Source organism: Panthera leo, chromosome F3 (genome assembly GCF_018350215.1).
Source record: "Panthera leo isolate Ple1 chromosome F3, P.leo_Ple1_pat1.1, whole genome shotgun sequence".
Classification (NCBI taxonomy): domain Eukaryota; kingdom Metazoa; phylum Chordata; class Mammalia; order Carnivora; family Felidae; genus Panthera; species Panthera leo.
Genome location: NC_056696.1, coordinates 26,440,297 through 26,465,954, shown reverse-complemented (window position 1 = coordinate 26,465,954; position 25,658 = coordinate 26,440,297). Strand labels below are relative to the sequence as shown.

General features: G+C 47.0%; 1 protein-coding gene across 1 annotated transcript; it reads right to left on the bottom strand.

Annotated features, from left to right (window-relative positions):
- Nucleotides 1–6,917: 6,917 nt before the first annotated feature.
- On the bottom strand, nucleotides 6,918–11,836 carry ZNF648 (zinc finger protein 648). The gene is made up of 2 exons (XM_042926452.1): nucleotides 11,796–11,836; nucleotides 6,918–8,711 (listed from the first exon to the last, which is right to left on the bottom strand). The coding sequence occupies exon 2, from the start codon at nucleotides 8,648–8,650 to the stop codon at nucleotides 6,944–6,946; it is 1,707 nt and encodes a 568-aa protein (XP_042782386.1). The 5' UTR covers nucleotides 8,651–8,711; nucleotides 11,796–11,836; the 3' UTR covers nucleotides 6,918–6,943.
- Nucleotides 11,837–25,658: the final 13,822 nt, after the last annotated feature.

Here is a 25,658-nt window from a genome sequence, read left to right as displayed (position 1 = left end):
ACCACTTTCTTACACCATACACAAAAATAAACTCAAAATGGATGAAAGACCTCAATGTAAGACAGGAAGCCATCAAAATCCTCGAGGAGAAAGCAGGCAAAAGCCTCTTTGATCTTGGCCGCAACTTCTTACTCAACACGTCTCCAGAGGCAAGGGAAACAAAAGCAAAAATGAACTACTGGGACCTCATCAAAATAAAAAGCTTCTGCACAGCGAAGGAAACAATCAGCAAAACTAAAAGGCAACCGACAGAATGGGAGAAGATATTTGCAAATGACATATTAGATAAAGGGTTAGTACCCAAAATCTATAAAGAACTTATCAAACTCAACACCCAAAAAACAAATAATCCAGTGAAGACATGAGCAAAAGACATGAATAGACACTTCTCCAAAGAAGATATCCAGATGGCCAACCGACACATGAAAAAATGCTCCACATCACTCGTCATCAGGGAAATCCAAATCAAAACCACAATGAGATACCACCTTACACCTGTCAGAATGGCTAACATTAACAACTCAAGCAACAACAGATGTTGGCGAGGATGTGGAGAAAGAGGAAGTGGAGAAAGAAGCATTGTTGGTAGGAATGCAAGCTAGTGTAGCCACTCTGGGAAACAGTATGGTGGTTCCTCCAAAAACTAAAAATAGAACTAAAAACACCTACAACCCAGCAATTGCACTACTAGGCATTTATCCATGGGATACAAGGGTACTGTTTCAAAGGGACACATGCACCCCCATGTTTATAGCAGCACTATCAACAGTAGCCAAAATATGGAAAGAGCCCAAATGTCCATCAATGGATGAATGGATAAAGAAGATGTGGTATATATATACAATGGAGTATTACTCAGCAATCCAAAAGAATGAAATCTTGCCATTTGCAATTACGTGGTTGGAACTGGAGGGTATTATGCTAAGTGAAATTAGTCAGTCAGAGAAAGACAAAAATCATATGACTTCACTCATATGAGGACTTTAAGAAACAAAACAGATGAACATAAGGGAAGGGAAACAAAAATAATATAAAAACAGGGAGGGGGACAAAACAGAAGAGACTCATAAATATGGAGAACAAACTGAGGGTTACTGGAGGGGCTGTGAGAGGGGAGATGGGCTAAATGGATAAGGGGCACTAAGGAATCTACTCCTGAAATCATTGTTGCAGTATATGCTAAGTAATTTGGATGTAAATTTTAAAAAATAAGAAATAATTTTTAAAAAAGGGTTTGATTCTTATCATTCCATATCAAATGTGGTGCTGGTGTCTAGATATTACCCGCAGTATTTCTGCCCATTTCCCAGAGGTTCCCTTTTGCTGGGTCCTAGAGTTAGGATGGCTCATTTGGCAATGGGGCAAATGACACAGGGGTTTCCTGAATACCAGCTGGGCCTCTGCCAGCCTCAATAGTAACCACCGACTAGGGGTGGGCATGGGGAATGTGGTGACAGGAAGTGGAGAAGTGTTCCAACCCATCTGTCAATTTTCCTAGGGCAGAAATCAGGGCTCATGATGACATCTAGTGACTGCTCTCCTACTCATTAGGAGTGAATTATTCTCTGTATTATGGTTTGTTAGTTATTGCTGCATTAACAAATTACCAACCAAACTTAGCAGCTTAAAATAACAAGCACTTATTATTTCACAGTGTTTCCAAGGGTCAGGAATTTGGGAGCCGCTTAGATAAATAGTTCTGGCTTCAGGTCTCTTAGGAGGTCTTAGTCAAGTAGTCAGCCAGGTCTGTAGTCATCTGAACTCTTGACTGGGGCTAAACAGTCCCCTCTAGGCTCACTAATGTGGCTGCTCCAGATGTCTTCACCACCAAGCCCTCTTTATAAGGCTGCTCATGACATGGTAGCTGGCTTCCCTCGGAGCAAGTAATAGTGGGGGCGGAGGGCAAGGCGGGGAGAGAGAGAGAGAGAGAGAGAGCTATGGAAGCCACAATGCTTTTTATGATCTAGCCTCAGAAGTTGTGCACCAACACTTCCACCTTATTCCATTGATTAGAACCAAGTCACTGAGTTCAGCCCACACAAAAAAGAAGAGAGATTAAGCTCACTGCTTAAAAGGAAGGGTATCAAAGAATCTGTGGGTATATTTTTTATTTTTATTTAATTTTTTAATTTTTTGGGTTTTATTTCAGCTTTATTGAGGTATGTTGACATATAAAACTCTACGATAAAGTATGCCTTGTGGTGATTTGATATACATATACACTGTGAAAGGGTTCTCTCTTTCTAGTTAACACATCCATCATGTCACATATTCATCTTTTCTTATTTTTAGTGAAAATACTTAAGTTCTACTCTCTTAAAATATTTCAGTTATATGGTACAATGTTATCAACTACAGTCACCATGTTTTACATTAGGTCCTCACGCCTCGTTCATCTTATAGCTGAAAGCATGTACCCTTTGACCAACATCTCCTCAATTCCCCCACCCCCAGCATCTGGCAACCACTATTCTATCTGCTTCTATATGTTTGACTTTTTTAGATTCCACATATAAGTGATATCATATAGCATTTGTCTTTCTCTCTGACTTATCTCACTTACCATATATAATGTCCATGTCTACCTGTATTGTCACAAATGGGAGACGTCCTTCTTTCTCATGGCTAAATAGTTTTCCATTGTGTGTATGTATGTGTCCACCATATCTTCTTTACCCAATCATTCCGTGATGGACACTTATGTGGGTACATTTTTTGAGCCACCACAATGGTAGAAAATAAAAATGTAAGCAAGCATGTTTCTAAACCAAAAATGGGGGATTTACAGCACATTCTCCTGGTGGCAGATATGCAACCTATTTCTGAGAAGGAGCACATAAACCTTAGTGACCCTTGCTTAACCATACTGATAGGCAATAGCCAAGACCTATTAGTCTTACCTGCTTTCCTAGAAAAGGACACTGTTATTTACCTCATGTGGGAATATTTTTCAAGGCTCTCACATAACAGATTGTTGTAAGGGCTAATTGGGATAATGGATGTAGTGTCAGACCCCTAAAAAGTGTCACTGAATGGTAGCTGTTATTTTCCTGTCACCAAACCTTATTGATTCCATCTCTGAAATCTTGGGCATCTCTTCATCTTATTTACTAGCCCCCACTTGTCCTAACTTCACCTAAACTACCACAGAAGATCCTTGCTTCCCTCCTTGTCCTCAGCCTCCTCTACATCCTCTTTACTTTACAGAAGAAATGTTTTGCTTTACATCTTAATTATAGCTTGGGTTTTACAGAGGCTCCATTTATTCACTGAACCATTCTACTGAGTGCCTGACACTCCTAAGACATTGAAACTGTGAGCCAACTCTGACTGAGGATGCGGGAATTGGCTAAGAAGAAAACATAAGAAATTATTATTGTACCATGGTGGAAAATTTTTAACTGTTCTGGCAAAATTTTATGCAAAATGGAGAGAGGGCAACTTATGTTAAAGATGAGCTTCCCTCTCAACTTTAAAAAGATACCATTTTTCTGGCTTGATGAAACATTGCTGTTCCATCTTTGGCAATATTTTCATGGATCCTTGAATTTGTGGTTCACAGCCTATTTCTGGGTTTAACAGTGACATCTGCTCAAGTATTCTATCAATTAAACAATGATTTTCTTCCCTGCAAGAATTGTCAAGGCCTAGCTGGAACTCCCGTGTGATTTGTTGGCTTCATATCAGAGATAATATAGCTTTTTGATGTGTATGCATTTAGGTTATAAAATTTTGAGTAAATGCTGTGTCAAGATTCATTGCTGGTGTATTTTTCTGTGAATGGCATAGACACAGAATGTTTTGTTAGTCAGTGAGGTAAAACATTGGTGGGCCTTCCAGGAACCATCACTCCTTTAACTCAAATTCCTTTCTCCTGGCCAGGTTATTGACACCTTTTCTAAGGAAATAATGATTACTAGCTGCCAACCCAGGTTCTCCCAAATCCATTCTTAAGTAAACCATAGGTCTTCCTTCTTCCAACTGCCTCCACTTTGGAAGGACAGACTCTAGTGGGAAGAATTTGTGCCAAGCCACTTTGCATCTGGTTGGCCTCTCTTCTGTACTGGCTTCTCCACTGCCTGTATCGCTGCCTTCCACTTGTGTGCCACTGCCCAGCCCAGTGACCTGTGGCTACAGTAGTGGGCCTGCTTTCCCCTGCAATCCCTATTCAGCATGACCCTTGCAGCTGGTGCGAGAAAACACTGGTTGGGAGACTTTTCCTTAAATTGTGAATTGATTATATGATAGCACTGAAGGATTAGTGAACTTCTCTTCAGTCTGTTCAGTATATTATATTCCCTTATATTCCAGAAACACAGGATGTAGCTCTAAAGATACCCAGCACAAGCTAATCTAGCTTTTCTCTGCATATTAACAAAAAAAGGAAGTTCACCATCTCCCAAAAGATGTGCCCATCCAGAAGCCTATACCTAGATACTGCCTCTCATCTGCAGAAATGAGATTAGGGGACCATATCAAAACCTGCTTGCTAATTTGAGTTTTCCATATCCAAGTCAGGAGGAGTTCTAGCAGTTGGAACCTATTTTTAGTTTCATTCTGTTGTGATCTCATCCTGATTGCCTGTTTATTTTCATATTGTCCGCTTACTAGATGATAAACTTTAATTATTACCAACACATTAATTATACCAGTGGTCCCAACTTGGCTGTGCATCAGGACACACAGGAAGCTTAAAAGATTAGAATCCAAGATGCGCTACAGACCTGTTCCAATATTCCAAGCTAGGATTTAGGAAGTTCTATGGTTAACAAACAGCCCAGGTGATTTCTATACAGCCTTTCTATGAACTGGTCTGGGGAACAATGCCTTAAAAATTTATAGAAGCAAACTAAAACTTTTAACTATTAAAACTGTACTGACAATTATCTTTAAAAAAATACAAAGAAAAGCAATAACTTCAACCTTCAAAGATTTCATTGATTACCCAGGAAAAATATACTAGCCTTTACTTTGTTCATAATCACGAGGTTATGGTTGATTTTTATGACTTATCTACCAATTTAATACCTGTGACTTCAACCTAATTTCCTTTCCTGGCAGGATAACTCCAACTTTCATTACCCCACTATTGTCCTTCCTAATTAGCCAGATACAGAAGTTGAAGCCAAGGTCATATCACTGGTAAATAATGGGAATGGACTAATAACCACTGGCTGTCATGTCAGCCCCAGAACCAGGCCAACTCTGTTGTTTGAACATGCAGATGTATCTAAGGGAACTGAGACACAAAACCTCCAGACATGCAGTCAGAACTCTTATACCAAGGTTACCTTTGTCAAACAAGGCATGACAACATGTACCCCTTCTCTTTGGCTCCCATGTGTCAAGATGGAATCCAAGAGAAATTCAGATTTGGCACCCTTTGGTGGCAATTAAAAAAAAAAAACGCTAATGATAGCTACAAAAGGAATATACTATACATTCTTATGGAATAGCTTATTTAACTTTGGTAAGATTAGAAGCGCTCTTTTCCCATAGGCATCAAGGGAACTCTGTGAGGTCATGGATTCTTCACAGTTGAGGTCCAGAACTAAGAACCACTGACCTTAAACTATAGAAAATTGGGCACCTGGGTGGCTCAGTTGGTTAAGCCTCTGACTTCAGCTCAGGTCATGATCTTGCAGGTTGCGGGTTTGAGCCCCACATCGGGCTCTGTGCTGACAGCTCAGAGCCCGAAATCTGCTTCAGATTCTGTGTCTCCTCCTCCCTCTGTCCCTCCCTCACTCTCTCTCTCTCTCCCAAAAATAAATCATACATTTTAAAATGTTTTAAAAATAAAAATAAACTACAGAAAATCAATACATTATGGAGAATGGCTGTTCGTAATACAAATTGCAAATAACCTCATTACAGAGTAATTGTGAGTCATGTTGGTTTCCAAACCTGGTCTTAATGACTTTGAAACACAGACACTTGGCACTTGGGCAAGAGGTATTTTATTTTTTTACTTCAAATTGGAGCTAATGATACTCAAAGATTTCAATGAATCTAAAAGGTTTCTTGAATTATGGTCAGGCCCATATGGAGAAATTTTATATATCTGTCTGTAAATGGGCATATTACTCTCTATTACATAGGAGGTAAGGTCCCAGGGTGGGAACAGGAAAAGAGGTGGCCAGACAGGAGGCACATGTGAATTCTGTGGGTGAGACTCAGTTACTGAGTTTGACCGAAAAGAGGAATGGACGTTTTTCAGATGCTAAGGTTGTTCTGGAACCAGAATAACTGGTTCCAAAACACAGAACATAAGCTCCTGTCTCTTTAAGATAGAGACCTTCTCTACTTCAAAGCCAAGACTCATTGCCCACGGGTAAAGTAATTTGGGAGGAAAGTGAAATAATGTGCCGTCTGGCTGGGTCTGAGCTAGCACCAGGGAGGCTTTGCTGCTTGAGAAGAGTTGCTCACAGAGACCACATCTGGGGATTCCTTTATTCATGTAAAAACTGAAAAGTACCTTTTTCCCCAAGAGGCCCAGACCCTCATGCCTTCTTAGTATTTGCATATGGCTTCCAGGGCAGGACACGACAGTCTTTTTCTTTACTTATCTCTGGAGCCTTGCACAGTGCCCACGATTGAATTCTATAATTCCCAATCCATCGAGATCCCTCAGCCAAGGAACTCAACTCTTGACCAGCTCTTGCCACTTTTTCTTATCCTTTTCCAATGGAATATGACCTCTGAGATTCAGAAGACTGACATGAAGCCACACACAGGGATGCCAGCCCTCCTGTTCGTTTTTACACAAAGAGACCAAACATACAAATCAAATGGATCACCCCATGGCCGGCGACCCGCTGGGAGAAAAGGCTGACCAGTGGGGCGAGGTGACAATACCATGTGAACGGGCTTGCCCACGGAGGAGGGTTCAAGGTACTGAGGTCGACAGTGTCTTCACCGTCCTGAGAGTTAGCTGACAGAGCCCTCACTCATCAGAGGAGGAGGGGATGGGCTCCTTCTTGCCGGCACTGTGCTTAGCTCGGTGCCGCTGGAGATGATTGGACCTGGTGAAGGCCTGGCCGCAGTCCTCACACTGATAGGGCCTCTCCCCGTTGTGCACCCGAATGTGCTGGGCCAGCTCGGAGGCAATGCGGAAGGCCCTGCCGCACTCGGCGCAGAGGAAGCCCTTCTCCCCAGAGTGAATCTGCTGGTGCCGCTTCAGGGTGGAGGAGCGGGCAAAGGCCTGGCCACACTGGGCGCAAGGAAAGGGCCTCTCGCCGGTGTGGATGCGCTGGTGGCGCACGAGGCGCGAAGGCTGCGCGAAGGCCACGCCGCAATCCGCGCACTTGAAGGGCCTCTGGCCGGTGTGCAGGGTCTGGTGCTCGATCAGGTTGGAGGATTTGGTGAAGCACTTGCCGCAGGTGGGGCAGGGGAAGGGCCGCTCGCCCGAATGCACGCGCTGGTGCTCCATCATTCGGCTGGCCACCGCAAACTCCCTGTCGCAAGCCGGGCAGCGGAAGGGCTTCTCGCCCAGGTGCGTGCGTTGGTGGCGCAGCAGCGACAGCGGCTTGTTGAAGGTCAGGCCGCACTCCGCGCACGGGAAGGGCTTGTTGTTGCTGTGCATGTTGCGCTGGTGTTTGCGCAGGTCAGAGGAGCGCACGAAGGCCTTCCCGCAGTCCGGGCAGGGGTAGGGTTTCTCGCCTGTGTGGGTGCGGATGTGCTTGCGGTGGTCCGAGGACCAGGTGTAGGCCTTGTCGCAGAAGGGGCACCGGTAGGGTCGCTCGCCCGTGTGCAGGCGCCGGTGCTGCTGGAGCGTGCCCCGGTGGGAGTAGGCCTTCCCGCACAGCTCACAGGCGTAAGGCTTCGTGCCTCGGGGCTGCGATGGGCTCAGCAGGCTGCCGGACTTCTGGAAGGCCCTTCCTCCTCGCAGACACTTGTAGGGGTGCGCCTCCCTTTGCCCGCCCTCACACGTGCCCTCGGGATTCTGGCCCTTCCTGCCCATCCGCGCTTTGGCCTTCAGCGCTGCTGCCAGGCCGGCTGGGGAGGCCGATCCCCGCGCTGGTGTGCGAGTCTCCTGCGTGGGTAGGTCCCAGCTGCCACCGGGCTTGGGGAAACGCATGAGGGAGGAGTGGTCTGGGGTATCTACACCCCTCTGTGCACAGAAATACCTTCCAGTATCAGGGAAGCTGGATGGGACACCCAAGGCAGTGTCCAGGTTTTCCGTGGAGTCTCCGTCAGCACCTGAAGGTAGTGAGTCCCTAAGCGGTTGCGCTGGACCTAACAACTTGTGTGACGGGTCACTGGGGACGGTCCCCGGAGCTATGCCTGCCCCAGAGGAGTCCTGGGTCCGGGTGATCTTTGACTCATCTCTCCCCCAGCTGGCCTTCTTCCGAGGCACCCCCATATGTTCCTTCCCCGGGCTCCCAGAACTAAAGGAGCCAGAGAATCTCTCTTCCTCACTGGATGGATGATCCCATGGCAAGTCAGGATTGTCTTGAGTCACTTGGGGGCTGCTTCTTGGACAGGCCTGGTGATCATGGCCCCTAGGGCTCCCTTTGTCTCCTGCCTCCCCACCGTCCTCATCCTCACTCTCTAAGCTCATGCTCAGCATCCGGGGGTCATGAGCCTCCTCCTGCAGGCTACAAAGAGGAGACACCTTGCCCCACCTGTCCTGGGGGTCCACCTGTGTCATGATGTTCAGGCACTTCTATTCCTGCTCCTCCTAGACAGAACCTTTGCTTGGCTCAGGATACCTGCAAAAAAGGGAGGTATGAAGAGAAATCACAAAGAATGTACTTCATCACCTTCATGGCCACGGGGACTGAGGTTCTCCCTACAGGTCTCTTTCCAGCTGGCAGCTGTGCTTGGCATATTGTTGCTCCTCACTGGCAAGGGGGAGCTGGGCCCTCCCGAAAAACCCACACGGCCATCCTTAATCACTTTAATGGTCCACTTGCCAGAAGCCCCAGGAGAGCAGGTTGTCAGGGGTGGCAAGGGCAGGATATTTGCCCAGTGCCAGCTGGGCCCTGCCCTGTCCAGGGGGCTCAAACCCCAGCTGCTGGCCAGGTGGCTTCTCTATGAGCATGGGGGAAGACTAGAAGACAGGGCAGGACGCAAGGTCTTGGCCTCCTCAGGCTTCTTAAACTGTTGGCCCACCTGGGAAGCTGAAAACCAGGCTGGCTCCTGATGTCCCTGCCACGTGTCCAAGTCTGCCATTTCTCGGTGGCGTCAGCTGGGACTACCTCCCAGGCTCCGGGGTGTGAGGCCATGTCCTCCAAAGATAAGGAGCAGCCACTGGGAGAATGCAGGTGGGTCAGGAAGGGGGGTCAGGACGTACCCAAGAAGACACCCAGTCGCCCCTCCCTGCTTAAACAGAGCTTCTCAGGCCTTTGCAATAAAGAGCCCCTAGCTGCTGGGGAGACAGTGAACATATGCACCCTGAGTGGGGGGTTGCTTGTAGAAACTTGAACTATCCTTAAAATGTCTTAGCCCTGAGTGTTGTATGTAAGCGACGAACCACGGGAATCTACTCCCAACACCAAGAGCACACTGTATACAATGTATGTTAGCTAACTTGATGATAAATTATATTTAAAAAAATACATTGCTTCATCTTAAACAGTCATGAGAATTTACATTCTATGTCATGTTGATTTTTTTGTTTAACATATCTCATTTTTATGTATTCTTACAGAAATAGTTTTATTGAAGTGTAATTGACATACAATGTTATATTTATGTATTTCTAATTTAAGTAAATCATATACACATGTATATATGTATTTATACACACATTTACCCTGTGTTTCTTTTTCTTTTCCACTAAATACTGTCTTTTTTTTCCCCAAAGATCGTGTTTTAAGTTACCTTCGGTTTAAATGTTTAACTTTTCCCCCTTAAGCATGCAATATTTATCCCATGGCCTCATGTGTTTCTGGCAAACCCCATATGCCCCCAGGGATGCATGTACCCCGATTTGAGAAGCATAGACTTAAGGTTTTGAGAGCAAGGCATGAGACAAGGAAGCCATTGAGTTTTGTTTTCTGAGTGATTTTATTTTAGCTTGAAGACACAGAGAAAGCCTGCCGGGGTTGGCTTACTAAGGATTGTTTGTGTGAGTGACACATTTTACAGGAGCCGCTGGAGTGAGAAACGGGCTCCTGCAGGCCCGGGGGCAAGGAGCAATTTCAGACCAGAGGGCTGAGTTTGCTTTTGTCTGGAGGCAACCTTCTGGGACTCTCAGAGGGGATAATGCTAGCAGTTCCACTTTCTGGGCAGACATTATGAGCCAGACAGAATGCTGAGCACCTCATAAGCATGATTTCATTTATTCTTTCCAGCAGCCTTTAAGAGGAATGCTGTTACTGTTAATCTTTCCATTTTACAGACCAGGAAAGTGAGGGTTCATGAGGTTTCCTACCTGCCCAAGACCACACTGCTCATAGACAACAGCCCTGAGGCTTCTCTTTAACTTGAGGCCATCATGTTACACCCTGAGCCTTAGGGCCTACCTCCCAGATGTGGCCTCCAGACTGAGGCCTGCCCTAGGGCAGGGCCCTGCCCAAGAGCAGCCACAGCATCCTGGGGGAGAGCCACTGCTTTCTGTAGGCATCAAAGCGCCTTGTGTTTTCCAGGCCAAGGAACCTTGGCTCCGGGGCCCCACCACTGGGCTCCTCCCTGCTCGTGTTGACCCAAATTGCCCTCGCAGAGAGAGGCCAGGACACATGCTGTGGAGACTGTTGCCTAGGGTGGTCAAGAGTATTAGTCACTGAGTATTTACTTTCAGAAAGCTCCTTCTTTCCTCCTCCGCCCACCTCCCACCTCCCACCTCCCACCTTCCACGTCTAGGGCAGGATAAGAGGAGTGATCTGTGCACTTGGTGTGGTTCCAGTGTGCTCCCCGTATGGCAGGAGGCATTCTGTTACCCCAGCAAAGAGTAGTCATTCATTCAGCAGATGTGTATCAAACTCAAAAGCATATGCTTGTGCATCAATTAGGGTCTCAGAGCCTTGTTTTTCTTCCTCTGAAAGATGGAAGGTAATACCCCTACTGTGTAGTCTGTGGGAAGCTCCTGCACGCAGCTGGCATTCAATGACTAGCGCATTGTCCCTTGTACCATGAGCTCCTCTGCACCCAAGCGGGACTTCTGGGAGGTGTCTAGATGGACAGTCATAGTTTGGTGGTCAAGGTTCACACAATAAAGTCATGTCCTAGCCCCAGCTCATCAAACTGTCCTTCCCCCAGCTCCTGCCTGATCATAATCCCAGTTATTGTGTGTGTGTGTGTGTGTGTGTGTGTGTGTGTGTGCTTATAGGAGGGGAGCAAACCGGGGGAACCCTCACCTTGTACCTGGAAACAGAAGCCGCAGACGGAGGGAGCACATGGTGCAATGGTGGCTGGGGTTCAGCATCTAATGTCCCTTTGTGACCTGAAGCCCAGGGACCACTCCCTCCCTCAGACCTCGCTGCTCTATTCCCATTACCATGTCAGAGCATTACTATTTCATGGCTAGCATATCCCTCGAAAGGAAACCAGGCTGGATGTATTTTCAGCACACTGGTTCTTAGAAGAGTGTGTATGTGTGTGTGTGTGTGTGTGTGTGTGTGTGTGTGTCTAGTCAATAGAAGGGTCACAGCACAGGCCAGCATGCCCGATCAGGGACGGTGGTCCACCAGCAGGGACAGCAAAGGGATGCTGGATTTGATTGAGATAGACTTCTTAAGCTTCTTTCTTTCTCTGGGACAACACTCTGTGCACGTTCATACGGAACTGCTTGCAGACCACTTACTTTGCCCGCCCCCAACCCCCCTCCAGCACACAGACCCTGTTTTACATACGTGTCTCGTTCCCCTTCTTCTGGGCCACAGGTGAGCCTCCTCAGGGCACGCTCCGCCAGCTCACAGCTTCTCAGAAGCCTGACAGGAGATTGTCTTTTCAGGTGGGAAGTCCCTCCCCTGTCTGAAGCCACAGCCCTAGGGAATATATCCTGTTTTCTTCCTTCTGTAGCTTCCAGAGGTTCTCTCTTGACCACCAAGAAGACCGACAGGAAGGCAGGGGCCCAGGGGAGGGCTTTCTGGCAAAGCCTACACAAACATTCCTGGTCTGGAAGAACACTGATGCCATGGTGTGGCGGGTCCCTCTGCTCTCCAGATCTGCTGACCCCCAGAGGCTGTCAGAGCACAGCCCTGCCCTGGAACTCCCACCACACTTGCCGGCCAGAAGTGGCCCAAATGTAAGCCTTACTTACCTCAGACAGGGACACCTTGTAGAAGCCTGGCCTGAGGGCTTGTTCTGGCGCTGGCCCCTGCCCCTCTTCCTACTTTCCTTCTATAGATTAGTTAGGTAATCTTATAGATAGTAACTTATCAATAAGGTAACTTATCGATAGTTCTAGGTCCAACCCCGGGCAGCCACCTCCCGCCTTCTCCTCTGCCTTCAGGCCTTGCTCTCTACCTCTGGCTCTGACACAAATAGTTGCTTACCTGGGAAATGCACACAGCTGCGTGGGTCCCCCACCCTGACTTCTGTCACATGTGGCCTCTCAGCCACTGGAACCAGAGTTTGGTACAAATCAGCAGAGGTGGTGTCTCTGTCCCTCACTCTTTTGTGTCCAGTCCAGCAGCTGCAGAGAGAGCTTCAGGAGGTGGGGCCAGTGTAATACACTCGACCTTCCTGCCTGCATCCCAGAGAGCAGCCTGGGAAATACAGTGGGGCTGCCCTCTCTCGCTGCCTGAAAGGTCCTGCCTTCCCTCTGCTCCCGCCTCCCCTCCTGCCAGAGCCTCCCTCCCTCTCCCCTCCTCCCTCAGAAAGGTTGCTCAGTCCTCCTGCAGGTGGCCTTTCCTTCCTGCTCACTCCCATTCCTTCTCCCCAGCAGAGCAAGAAATCCATCCTTCAGTCCTGCCCTGATATGTCCATAGGCCACTGTCACATGCAACCTTCCTGGGGAAAGCATGCTTTTTCCTTCCCCGGCAGGCAGGACAGGGTGTACAACCTCCCCTATTCTGGTGCGTGCCTTTTGTAGAGCTGTGGTTTGACAAAGGGGTGTTCCCAGAATTTTTTGAAGTACTCATCAGCTCAAACATGCCCATGACAATTTCATGGCGGGGTGGGATGCAGGGAGATTGTTTTCTCTCCTTATTCTCATGGATACCAGGCCCGCCTAGGACCTCTCTCCATCCTTCAGCATTGGCTCCCATGCAGGTTCATTTTGAAGAAAAAGGTTGGCCCAGGATATGAGAGTCACTCTTTCCAGAACTTGCACCCACTCACATCTAATGTGTCTTTACTAGGGTGAAAGCTCAGGACATTAAAACAGGAGATGGGAGTATGGTACCTGTGATGTCTCTGAGTAGCCAAAAAGTATACTGGTTGACAGGAGGGTTGTGGGACTGGCCTACCTTACCACTCACTAGCTGTGTGACTTTGGGTGGGTTACTTAATCACTCTGTGCCTTAGCTTCTCATCTGTAAAATGAGAATCCCCATTTGATGGCATCAGATAATGGCATCCTCATCATGGGGGTCTTGGAGAATCAAATATGCTAATGCATGTAAAGAGTTTAGCTCAGTATCTCACACATAGCTGTGCCCAGAAAAGTCAGCTGCCTTCATTGTTACTACTGATGCTGTTGTTTCTAGGGAAGACATGGCTCAAGGGGCTCCTTTTGATCCCAGTGGCCTCGTTAGGGCTGCAACTCTGACGGCAATACTGACACCTCATCCATTTTTCTGAACAGCAATTTTCAGAGTATGATCCAGAAAAGCAGGTCTATCTGCACCTTGGAGTTGTATAGTTGTGGCTTCAGAGGGAGTAGGCAGACAGCAGAGATGCCTCGAGGTCTTTGAGTCTCAAAGTCTAGAACAGGATTCAAACCTTCATATCCATAGAACCCCTGAAATAAACTGAAGAATGCTACAGCTATGTGGATATGCACTGTTTAAGCAAGAAGATCCTTAGCGATCACATATTTCTCGAAGGGGCCATGGTCCCAAAAAGGTTGAGAACCATTGGTGTTGGCAGGGATGGTGTAGGATGGGGGAAAATAGACCCTTAGAGTAAAATGTCTCCCACAGCAACTTAGCAGATTCTGTTACCACCAACCTGCATCCCAACACTGTTGCTCAAAATTTCTCAGGCGGCCATATTGTATAGTGTTGGGCTTTGGACACCTTTGACAAGGAAATGGCTCAATTCCTCAGGAGGGGCCTGTGGTGGTGAGAGCTGGGGCTGGGGTCAGCCTGCATGTGTCCCTCCCCACGGCAGCTTCACAGCGATGATGTACATTCACTGAGCTTTCCTTGTGCTAACGCTATGCTAACATACCACATGCAGTGTCTCCATTAATCTTTACCACATTTTGATGGAGTGGCTCCTGTCGATGGTATTCCCATTTACAGATTGAGGATACTGAGGCACAGATAGCTTAGTGCATTATCTAAGGTCGCAGTGGGGCTGTGATCGATTCTGAGCTGTTAGGGTCACATTCTTAACCACTACAGGACAAGTGACCCACATACTGACCCCTTAGAGTCTGCATGGTTGGCCTTTGCCTGGCTCCACCCTCATTTCCTCCTGAAAACTTAGTGCCTCCACCCTGAGGCCATGTGACCTGTGTATGTGAGGTCACTGCAGTCACTCTCCTAGAAGATCTCTTTCCTCAGTACAGCTGCCTAAGGAGACAATGGTTCCATTGAATGCCTACCTGTTAGTGTCCATCCTGAACAGCGTTCCTCATCATGCTTTATTTCTAGCAACTGTAACAAATAATTAATTACCATATACCATGGGACTTCCTTCCATGTTAACTTGCCCACTTTGTCTCCTCCTTGGTTTTCAAGGCACATTGGTGTTATCATCTCACTAGTATGTAGGCCACCTAGCAATGAAAGGGGTAAGGAGTGGCCCAGATGCTACCTACATAGAAAAATAACGTGTGCCTTATATCTCCCTGAATCACCTACCCTGAGATGTCCCCTTAGCCATCTTAAAAATCCTGCTTTGAATTGGAGCACACTTTTCGCCATCCTGATGAGTTGTGCACAGGGCACTGATCAGGTCTCAGAACTGTACTCTGGGTCCTACTTAGACCACTGGTCAACCTGCTGCTCAGATCCCTTTTGTTTCCTGGATGCCTCCACTTCTGATAGCACAAGCATATTCACTGTCTCATCCAGTCTTCCCAACAGTCTCTGTAAGGACCACAGGCATTGGAATGAAAGGACTTTCCCCTAGGACCACATCTTTCCCCACCTTTTAAAGAAATTTTGGAATTTATATCATTCTGCTCAATCCTATGTTGTGGAAACAAGGGAGACATTGTTTTTACTTATTTGTTATTATTAACAAGTCTGCCTTAAACATCTGGTATTGTCCCAGAGCTGCCCTGACTGGCAGTGTTGAAAATAGGGGCCCCACTTCCTGCTTATCTGGGAAGGGAATAAAGCAGAGATGAAGAGAAAAGCACAAGGCAGGAAGAGAAAGGAAGGCATCTGGCCCCCACTAGGCACTGTGTAGGGGCCCAGCAGTGTCTGAACTACATGGATGGCTGAAGGGAACTGAGTGACATGGGTAGAAAATGGACGAGATTGACCCTCTACCTGGAGGGTGCTTGGCACCTTGCTGAGCTGGTGAACCATGGCTGAGTCTGGACACTGGGTCAGACAGTAATTCTGAGAGGACCCGAGAGTCTTCCCAAGTTCTGCAGATGAGACTCTGAAGCCTGGACCCTCTCCCCTGCGGGTTTCCCCATGCTCTGCCACCAGCTGTCACCAATCTGCTTTCTTGTACCAGCCCTGCGTCATCCTTGAGGAAGATTAATGGAACCACTTAAGTGTCCCAAGCACAGTAGTGTTGTTTTTCTCTCAGGCATGAAACTTTGTTGAGTAAAAGTATATAAGCGAGAAGCAGAATTGTGGGTGGGATAGGAACTGGGTACATGATCTTAGATTAGACACATCTGGCTTCGAATCCCAATTCTATTTGTTAGATGACCTTGATCAGTTTCCTTACCTTCTTTGAGTCTTGGGTTCTCTGTAGAATGAGAATAAGAATACCTTCATTGACAGGCTTGTTGTGAAAATACCTTAAAACAATATTTTTAAAGAATTTAGTCCAATGTCAACCATAGAGTGGTTTTTTAATAAGATGTATTATTATTTTTATCCTACAGCTGGTGGGAGCTTGATGTCTTTAACCATCCCTGCTCCTCTAAAATGCTTTTCCTTCTTTACCTGCCACCAGAAAGCTACCATTTTTCTGGCTCACTTTGGTCTCCTTGTCCCAAGCATCCCCACTGACAGGCTAGTCAAACAGGCTTTCAACGACATCTCCAGAGCAGTGAGCCTGGGCATAAGAGCATAAGCCTGGGCTCTTCATTATGTGCTACACTCAATACATGTAATCAATGACGGGGTGGGAGGTGCGTGCTCCAGACAGGATGACAAGACGTGGTGATGACTCTGAATGCCAGTACTTGCCAGCACCTCCTGCAGAGGAGCACCAGGTGGACACCACCACCCTTGGCTGACAACTCCACCTGCCCCTGGTGAAGGCTGCACAGTGTAGTGACCGAGCATGCAGGCTTTGGAGTCAGGCTGTGTGGGTTAGTTAATCCTGCCTCTACCACTTGCTGCATGAGTGTGGGCCGGTTACTTACCCTTTCTGTGTCTCAGCCTCTTGATCTGTAAATTAAGGCTAATAATAGTTATCTACCTTACAGAGTTGTGGGGATTAAATGAGATGATGTGGCTTGCAGAGTGCAAGGACTGTACCAATATTAGATAATCATAATAAAATTTTGGGAGGGGGGAACTAGCCTCTGCTATAATCCAAACATCAGGAAGCAGTAGGGGGTGCCTGGATGGGTCAGTTGACTAAGTGTTGAATCTTGGTTTTGGCTCAGGTCATGAGACTGAGCCCTGCATTCAGATCAGCACTGTGGAGCCTGCTTAGGCTTCTCTCTCTCTCCCTTTCTCTCTTCCCCTCCCCCGCACTCTCAAAATAAATAATCTTAGAAAGAAAGAAAGAAAGAAAGAAAGAAAGAAAGAAAGAAAGAAAGCAAGCAAGCAGCGGAGAACCCCACCTCTGGTTTCCACAAGAACTCTCCTTCAGCTCTCCTGAGGCCTTACCCTATAGATGAGCTATAACCAGGTACCACTGAACCAGAACCTCTTTGATGACTCTCCACGAAGACCAGCCCCCTTCTGGCTCCTCAAGACCCACCCTGTGCTGCGGTGGCCTTCCCAGATGAACACCAAAGCCCCTGGCCCACACTGTAGGAGGATGAGCTATATCAGCCACAGGATGGGAATCTCTGAGGTTCACGGCCCTCTGAACACAACTGGCCAAACACTCAAACATTCACTCTCTCTATTGATATAGTAGCACATTTTCTTTGCCCTGGGGATAACACACCCTTCCAGGCCACAGAGATTTCTTCTATTCCACCTTAACCTTGGGACCATGTGGAAGACAAGGAGAAAACACCACAGACAGGACTTCCAGGAATCTCCTATACTATTAGGTTTGCCTCCTGCCTTTGCTGGTCCTTCCAGGCTGGGAGACAACAAGCCTGGGGACGCTAGAAGGGAAGGCACTGCATGTCCTTACTTAATGAACACACAGAAATAGAACCCACTGCACTCTTCTATCAGTGGGAATCGCTGTAAGTAAAGATCACCAGCCCTAGGGCATGATGAAGCTGTTGGAAATTGAAGAAAAGGCATCAGGTCTCAGAATTTTGAATGAAAAGATCTTAGAAATTATCTAACGCAGCCCCTCTGTTTTACAGTTGCTGAGATACAAGCATTCGCTTGGTTGCTCCGTCTTGCATTTATTCATTCATCAAACATTTGGTGGGCATCACTCTATGTTTTCCAAACTGAGGGACAAAACTTGTGACCAGGCCAGGGAATCACTTTAGTGAGTCACACCCAACGTGCCTGTTTGAATAGAATGGAGTAAAACAGAACAGAATAGAATATAAAATATATCAGAATATCTGATACATCGTAAGGAAAACTTTAGTTTCAAGTTTGTTTGTTTTTTTTTGTTTTTTTTTTTTAGTTTTTAGTTTTATGTATATGCGGAGTTGTGATGGCAACTGTGTTTCTTACTCTGGTTTGCTTTGATTCTTGGTCACAAACACTGTACTTTGTGCCAGTCTTGCTGTGCAGAAGAATAACTGGGGCATCTAGTTAAATATGACGATTCCGGGGCACACTCCCCAGGGGTTCCTCAGGTCCAGGAGGATCCCGGAGCCCCCACTGCGACCAGCCCATGCAGGATCCTGAAGCATGAGTCCCAGGTATACCGAGAAGCGCTGCTCTGAGCCAGGCGCTGAGCCCGGCTGGTGCAGGGGAACCAGGCCAGGTCCTGCGAAGCCCTGCAAAGCCTGCTGGAGAACCCGGGGCACCTTGGGCCGCCAATGCTGCGGGTTGCAAGGAGGAGGAGGGGTAATTGGCTTTGCCTGGGCTTTGGGGAAGTCTTTCCAAACGAAACGTCTTTTGAGTTGGGCCTTGAAGGATGAGTTTGAGTATGCCAAGAAAAGAAGGGGAGGGAAGGGGCCTCACTACTGTCAGGAATTTCACACCATATTCCTTGGGGCCCTGTGTTCTGCGGCCCAGCCCTCCCTGCGCGCCTCTGCGCAGGGATGGGCGTCTCGGCTCTCGGGCTCCCCCTCCGGCCCACTTGAGCATTGCCACTGGGATTCCGGCTTCTGGCGCAGCTGCTGCGGGGCTCCCCAACTCCCCTGTCCTCCTGGCCACACCACCTCCAGTCGCTGGCCACGGTACAAGGGGCCTTTTCTTTCCAAGGCCCCCGCCAAACACACATGCTTCTCCTCGCAGCTGTCTAGCTCGGCTGCCTGAACACAGAGGTAATTCACAGGAGAGGCGTTTGAGGTTTCCATGAAAAAAAAAAAAAACACCTCCTCTTTCCTTTTTCAACTGCAGCACGGAGCGTAACTGGACAGAACCTCTCTTCTTCATGCTCTGGCCCTGGGTGTGCAGCCGAGATTCTGGAAAGAAATTCCTTTTAGGGCCCCTGGAATGCAACATTACTCCCTCCGTGTGGAGTCTCCTGGCTAAAAGGAACTGAGGAGTGGTCCTGCACCATACCCCAGCAGTGGAAAGGTCTCGAAAACCCCTGGCAAGCCTACTCAGAGGGTGTGGGTGGAGGATGGAGATAAAAACACAAACAAAATTATAAGCGATTATAAAAATATAAAGACACACTTTGCACAGTTTTATGCCATTATATTTGAAAACAGTGAGGCAAATTATGTCCTTGTTTGTAAAATGAATGAAGTTAAACTCTTGTATCAACAACCTCCTAGTGGCTGTGCCTCATGAGGTGAAAGTGCTTCGGCCAATTCCAGTCCTCAGCCTTGCAGAAACAAACCTGATTTTGATGAGGCACCCCAAGGTGATGGGGCTCATGGGCTCAGGGCACAGGATTCTAGTGAGGATTCTAGGCAGGGCTGCTGTGGAAATGAGAACCCAAAGTATCCGGATTCAGCTCTTCGGCCAAGTTTCTTCATCCAGGAGGAGCCACAGGGGAAGGGAGGATGAGAGATGGCAGAAACTCTTGGCACAAAGATAAACATCATTTGTTACCTGGAGAAATGGGGTGGGGGTGAGGATTCCAGGCAGAAAAACAGGAAATGCAAAAGCCCTGAGCTCAGATACTGCCAGGCTTGTCTGAGGGACAGCAAAGAAGGGGGTGTCGCTGGGGGAGGAGGGCGGGACAGCAAGAACAGGGGTCAGAGAAGGGATTCTGTAAGGACTTGGCTTTCTTTGGAATAACATGGGAACTCTTCAGAGGGTTTTGAGTAGACAGGAGGCATTAACTCATTAATTTGACAAATATTTAGCACCTACTATGTACCAATTCCAGTTTTTGACATTACAGTTTTATCAGTGAACAAAACAGAAACAAATTCAAGCCACTAGAAACTTATACTTACACAAAAGGTCTCTATTATAAAAGAAGAAAGGTCTAAAATGACTACCTCAGTTTCCCCCTCAAGAAACTAGAAAAAAGAAGATCAACGTAAACCTAAAGTAGAATAAAGGGAATGATAAAGATAAGGGCAGAAATAACTAAGAGAGAAAATAAATGCAATAGAAAAAAAACTAGTGAAACCAAAAGGTGGCTCTTTGAGAAGATCAATAAAATTGATAACCCTCTAGTCAGACTGATCATGTTAAAAAAAAAAAAGAGAGAAAACACCACCTACTAATATCAGGGTTGGGAGCTGTGACATCTCTACAGATTCTACAGACATTAAAAGATTAATAATAAGGAAATATTATAAACAGCTGTATCACAACACATTTGATGGGTTAGAATAGAAAAATTCCTTGAAAGAAATGTACTACCTAAGTTTGGTCAAGGAGAAATAGATAATGTGATAGCCCTGTGTCGATTAAAGAAACTGAATTTGTATTTAAAAACCAGGACACAAGTAACACTCCATGTCCAGAGGCCGGGTCTTTCTACCTCCTTCTTACTGGCTCACCAGGTGCAGGTGCTCTGGGAAAAGCATGATCCTGGGTAGGGTATCTTTAATGGTAAATTCTATAAGAATACTTCACTGATGACACGTTGTGAGGCGACACATTCAAAGTGCCTTGCATCTCCCTAAATCCCTCCTTGCTCCCCACATTTTGTAGGTCTCTGCCCCTATAACAGGTTGCAAGTGCTTTCAGAGCACAGGGCACCTATGATTCCCAGCCAGGTCCCCAGGTCCTCTGACCACAAAGAATAAACACTTTACTAAGCAAAAGACCTGGTGCCAAATGTCATATCTTATCTAGCAACAAGTGACGGCAAGATGCAGGTGTCTCGTTTACAGCCTACCTAGCACACACATGGGAACACATCTACATTTGTATCTTCTCTACCTTTTTTTTTTTTTTTTTGTAAAATAAAGTCAAATTACTATTCCTCCACTCACCCAGACTGAAAACCTAGGAGTCAGACTAGACTTTCTCACACTCTACACATCTGATTTGTCACTGACTCCTGTATCATATTCCTCCCCTTTCCTCAATTTCCAATATCTAAGGCTTCATCAAGGGCAAAAGCTTCTAGCTCATTCCCTCAAATTGATTCATTTGTTCATGTAATAAATATTGACTGCTTAGTAATCATATAATGTTGCCATTCAAATATTTCCAGTTTCCCCCATCTTAGCATACTGTAGGATTTATTCCCTGGCCCCTTGTGGTTAGTCAGGACCGCGTGATTACTTCTGGCCAATGAAGTATGAGTGTCTTTCCGACATGGCACGCGTGTTTCTCAATGAGACTCCAAGCTCCCCCTTCTCTCTCTCTTGACAAACCAGCAACATTTGAGAGGGTGGTACCTCCACCGTCCAGTAACCTGGATCCCTGAATGGCTACGGTGGGTAGAGCCTCTGTGCGGACCCTCAGAGAACATGTAGCACGAGAGAGAAATAAACTTTGCTTTTTAATCTTAAACCCCAAACCCCCAAAATAAACATAGTAATCAGATGATAGGGTCTGTGAGATGTTGATAAGTGCTATGGGAAAAATTGAATAGTGTTAAGGGGCTTGGAAGTGAGGGTGTGGGGATTGCAGTTTGAATTGCGTGGCTGAGCTAGATCTCACTAAGGAGATAACTTTTGTGCAAAACCTTGAAGGAGGCGAGAGAGCAAGATGTACAGACATCTGGGAGAAGGCAGGAGATGGAAAAACCAGTACAAAGCCCCTGAGGCAGGAACATGCCTAGACTGTGGGGGAAAGGAGGCCTGAGTGGACGGATAGAGTGAACGCGTTGGGGGCGGGGGGGGGGGGGGGAGGCAGGAAGGAGGAGATGAAGTCATGGCCAGATTGTGTAGGATCTTGCAGGGCATTTTAAGGAGTCTGGCTTTTGCTGTGAGTAATGTGTTAACCACATGGGAGCAACAGTAAACTCAAGAAGGTCAGTTAGGAGACATTGCAGTAATCCAGTGGTTTAGATCAGAATGGTGAGAAATGGTCAAATTCCAGAAATATTTTGAAGGTCAAGCTAACATGATTTGGCTATAGGTTGAATGTGGAAGCAAGAGAAAAAGAGGTATCAGGGACACCCTATGATTTGGGGCCCAACCAACTGGAAGGGTGGTGCTGTGGTTAACTGAGATGGAGAAGGTGTTTCAGAGTAGATTTTACAAGAAAGGATCAAAGGAGCTTAGGCTTGGGCAATGCCTAAAGATAATTGATAACTGATAGATAAGAGATCATTGATATCAGCACTGGATTGGATATAGGCATCTGATTCAAGATAGAGATCTTAGTAGAACATAACATTTAAAGAGTTATCAACATATGGGTTGCATTTAAAGCCACATGATTATATGAGTCACCAAGAGAGGGTAGTAGTAGTAAAGGGAAGAAGTCCAAGGACAGAGTCTGAGAAGTGGGGAGATGAAAAGCAAAAGAGATGAAAAGCAGAGAACACAGGGCCTTGAGGATAAACCAGAAAGATGTGAGGTTCTGGAGAACAAGGGAAGAAATGGTTCAAAGAGAAGGAAATTACCATTATGTCAAATGCTGCTGAGAGCCCATTAAATGAAGTTAAATGAAGACTGTGACTTTACCATTTGATTTAGCCATATGGGCCTCAAAAGTTGATTGGAGTAGATTGCAGACGGGAGAGGAATTGTAGCCGATGAGTATAGACAGGCCATTCAAGGAGCTTCACTGTAGAGAGAGCTGAGCATGGGAACAGCCTGAGGCAGGAGCAGAGGGAACTTCTGGTTGTTGAGAAAGTGAGAGGAGGTTGGGTCCAGGACCAAACAAGGGTCAGCCTCTGAGCTGAGCGGGCAGCTCATCCACAAGAACAGGGGGAACGTTAAAGGACATAGACACAGACAGAGGTGTGTGGGGAGATGTAGAGGTGGGAGCTTGAGGGAATGCTCTTTCTAGCACTGCTTTTTCTCTGTGCAATAGGAAGTGAGGCCATTGGCTAAGATGGCAGGTGGGGCAGGAGGTGTGGGGGACCTGCATAAAAAGAAGGTATAAAGTATTTGTCTAGGAATGTGGGACGGTGCATGGGTTCATGATTGTCGGGCAGCATTATAGGCCCACCTGAGGTTAGCTGTCATGGCCAGTCAGGAAGAGTGTGAGGATGTGCACTTTCCTGCTGCCGTGGTCCACTCTGTGGGCACAGGCATGGAGTAGACTCAGAGGTGCAGTTAACTAGATCAGAGTTTTGCCAAACAAAAGAGTGAAGCAAAAGAGGGGTATTGAGGATGAGGGCATATGAAAAAAAGAAGTAATTGAAGTGATAAACCATGGAATTTGAGCCAAGTAGGGTGGGGAGAGAGAACAGGAGGGGAGTGGGGCATGAGTTAAAGGTAAGAGAGGCAGCCATTCACTGAGATGAAGGATTGCCGGTGATGGGATTTCAGGAGGAGATAGGTGCTGGTCAGAGAGGAAGACGCACCTAGCTGAGATTCTGACAGGGATGCAGTTACTCTCGATGTCAGGCTCTTGAGTCTTTGAGATGCCATTGGGAGGACATCACTGGGGGAGAAACACCCAGGGAACTAAGAAGCCAGTTCCATGGAGTTATAGTCCCAAGACTGATGACAGATGGTGACAGTGAGCCTGGTGCTAAGTGCCATAGAAGGAATGAAGGGTAGTCATCTGGGGTTTGAGGGATGGTGGGCGTTGCAGGCTGACAACTTGATCTTCACAGCTGGGAACTTTTGAGGAAGAATAGCTTGCAACAGCAAGAAGGAGTGAGGAAGACAAGGCGGGTGCCCCACCCAGAGGTAGGAGGGATGTGGTGGAGAAAACTAAGCACCACTGGAGAAGGCTGCCGGGAACCGTTCTCAGAAGAGAGCCTGTGTTCAGTGAAAGCAAAAAGAGAAGTGGTGGGTATAGGGTAATGTTTCTATCCAGCTTAACACATTTCAATGACTTCCCACAATGCTTAGAACCTAACAGACCAAATTCCATGCCACCTGCTCACTACCTCTCTGCATCCCAGCCACAGCGTCCTTAGCATGTTTCTTAGACACGCCACATTCTTTCCAACCCCAGGGCCTTTGCATTTGGTGCCATGCTTTCTCTTCTTGAAATTGCACCCCAATCCTTGAGGTCTCATGTTGAGAGGATATCCTGTAAGAAAACTTGCTGAATACCCCCTTTGAAATGAGGGTGCTGTGCTGGCACTGTAGAAGTGATTGTGATCCACACACAGTTTCTATCCTCAGGTACCCCAAAGTGTGGCGAGACAAATGAAGAAGTGAGCAGGTAGTTTGAGAGTGTACTCAGGGCCGTGATGGGAGCAACCCAGATGTGGGAGCACAGGACAGAGGCCTTAACTCGGCCATTCTGGTGGAAGTGGGGATTCAGAAAATGGCCAAATGGGGGCCTGAGGGACAAGCAGGGTCTGTAGAACATGCTAAGGAGCTTGGGCTCGATCCTGGAGGGCATGGGAGGGGGCACTGAAAAGGATATACTTTAGAAGGTATAGACTTCTTTTGCGGAAGGATTATGAGCAGAAGTAGAATGTGATCAAATTTGGCCTCCATTGTGTTTGGCCCCAGAATAAGTGCAGAGGTGGCACTCGGGAGGCAGACAACCACAACATTCTAGGGCACAAATAAGGCCTCATGCCATTTGGGAGAGAACATTTGGCTAGGATCCTGGAACCACCAGAGCTACAGAATGTCCTAGGCTCTTGGCCTCCTACCCACCACCCAGACAGTTTCATCAACCAGCTTTACAATAGGTACACCTTCTCCGTTTTCTTCTGATGCCACGTCCTGGTATTTCCTGTGCCTATGACCAGTATGAATCTTCTGCACAGCAGGCATGCAAGAACATCGAGTTCCTTTATTTTCTCATTGTGGTTTAAACTTGTATTTCTCTGTTTCTGAGCCTATGTCGAGGTCCCCAAGTCCTTCATGGGCTGAGGGGGCCTGGTGGCTGGGCATTTAGCAACAAGGGTTAGCACGGAGACATCTGGGGCTCTTTCAGCATGGGGCTCATAGGTCTGCTGGCTCAGGGATGCTTCGCTGCCATTCTCAGAACCTGGAGATTCTTTGCAAGGCTGAAAATGCAGTGTATGCGGCCACTTCCCTCCGGGCCTGGATACCCCTATGGGGCACTGCAGGACCAGGCTGTGGGTGGTGACTTAGAGCCCTTCCCCACACGGGCCAGGAGAACTCTCTAGTAGAGAGAAAGTGTCTCTGCCTGCTGTCTTCTCTGGTCATGTGGCTTCTTCTCTCAAACCTAGACCTGCCTCTTGTACTGTCACAACAGACCTGGAGACCTCTAAAACCCAGAATCTAATTTTAGCAACCGGAAAACTTGTTTCCTTTCTCTAAATCTCGAAACCTGCCCAGAAATTGAGGGGCAATGTTTATGCTTCCATCATTTTGGGGCAAAGAAGTAGATTAAAAATAAAACAATTGAGTTTCTATAGTCAAATGGCCAGAATATCCTATTGTGCTAGTGTTTTTGCCTGGAATCTCCCTTTTTATTTTTCACCTGGCTGACTCTCGCTTATGCTTAGGACTTAGCTCAGACGTCACGTTGGATAAGAATTCTCCATCTTCATGAATCACCACCTCTGCAAAAGGCCCTCAATTATTTTCCGCTGTGTGGCCAACCCACACCTGGCTCATGTCAAGTGTGTGCTAAACTAAATGGAATTCAGGGCAAGGTATCAGATTAACAGGA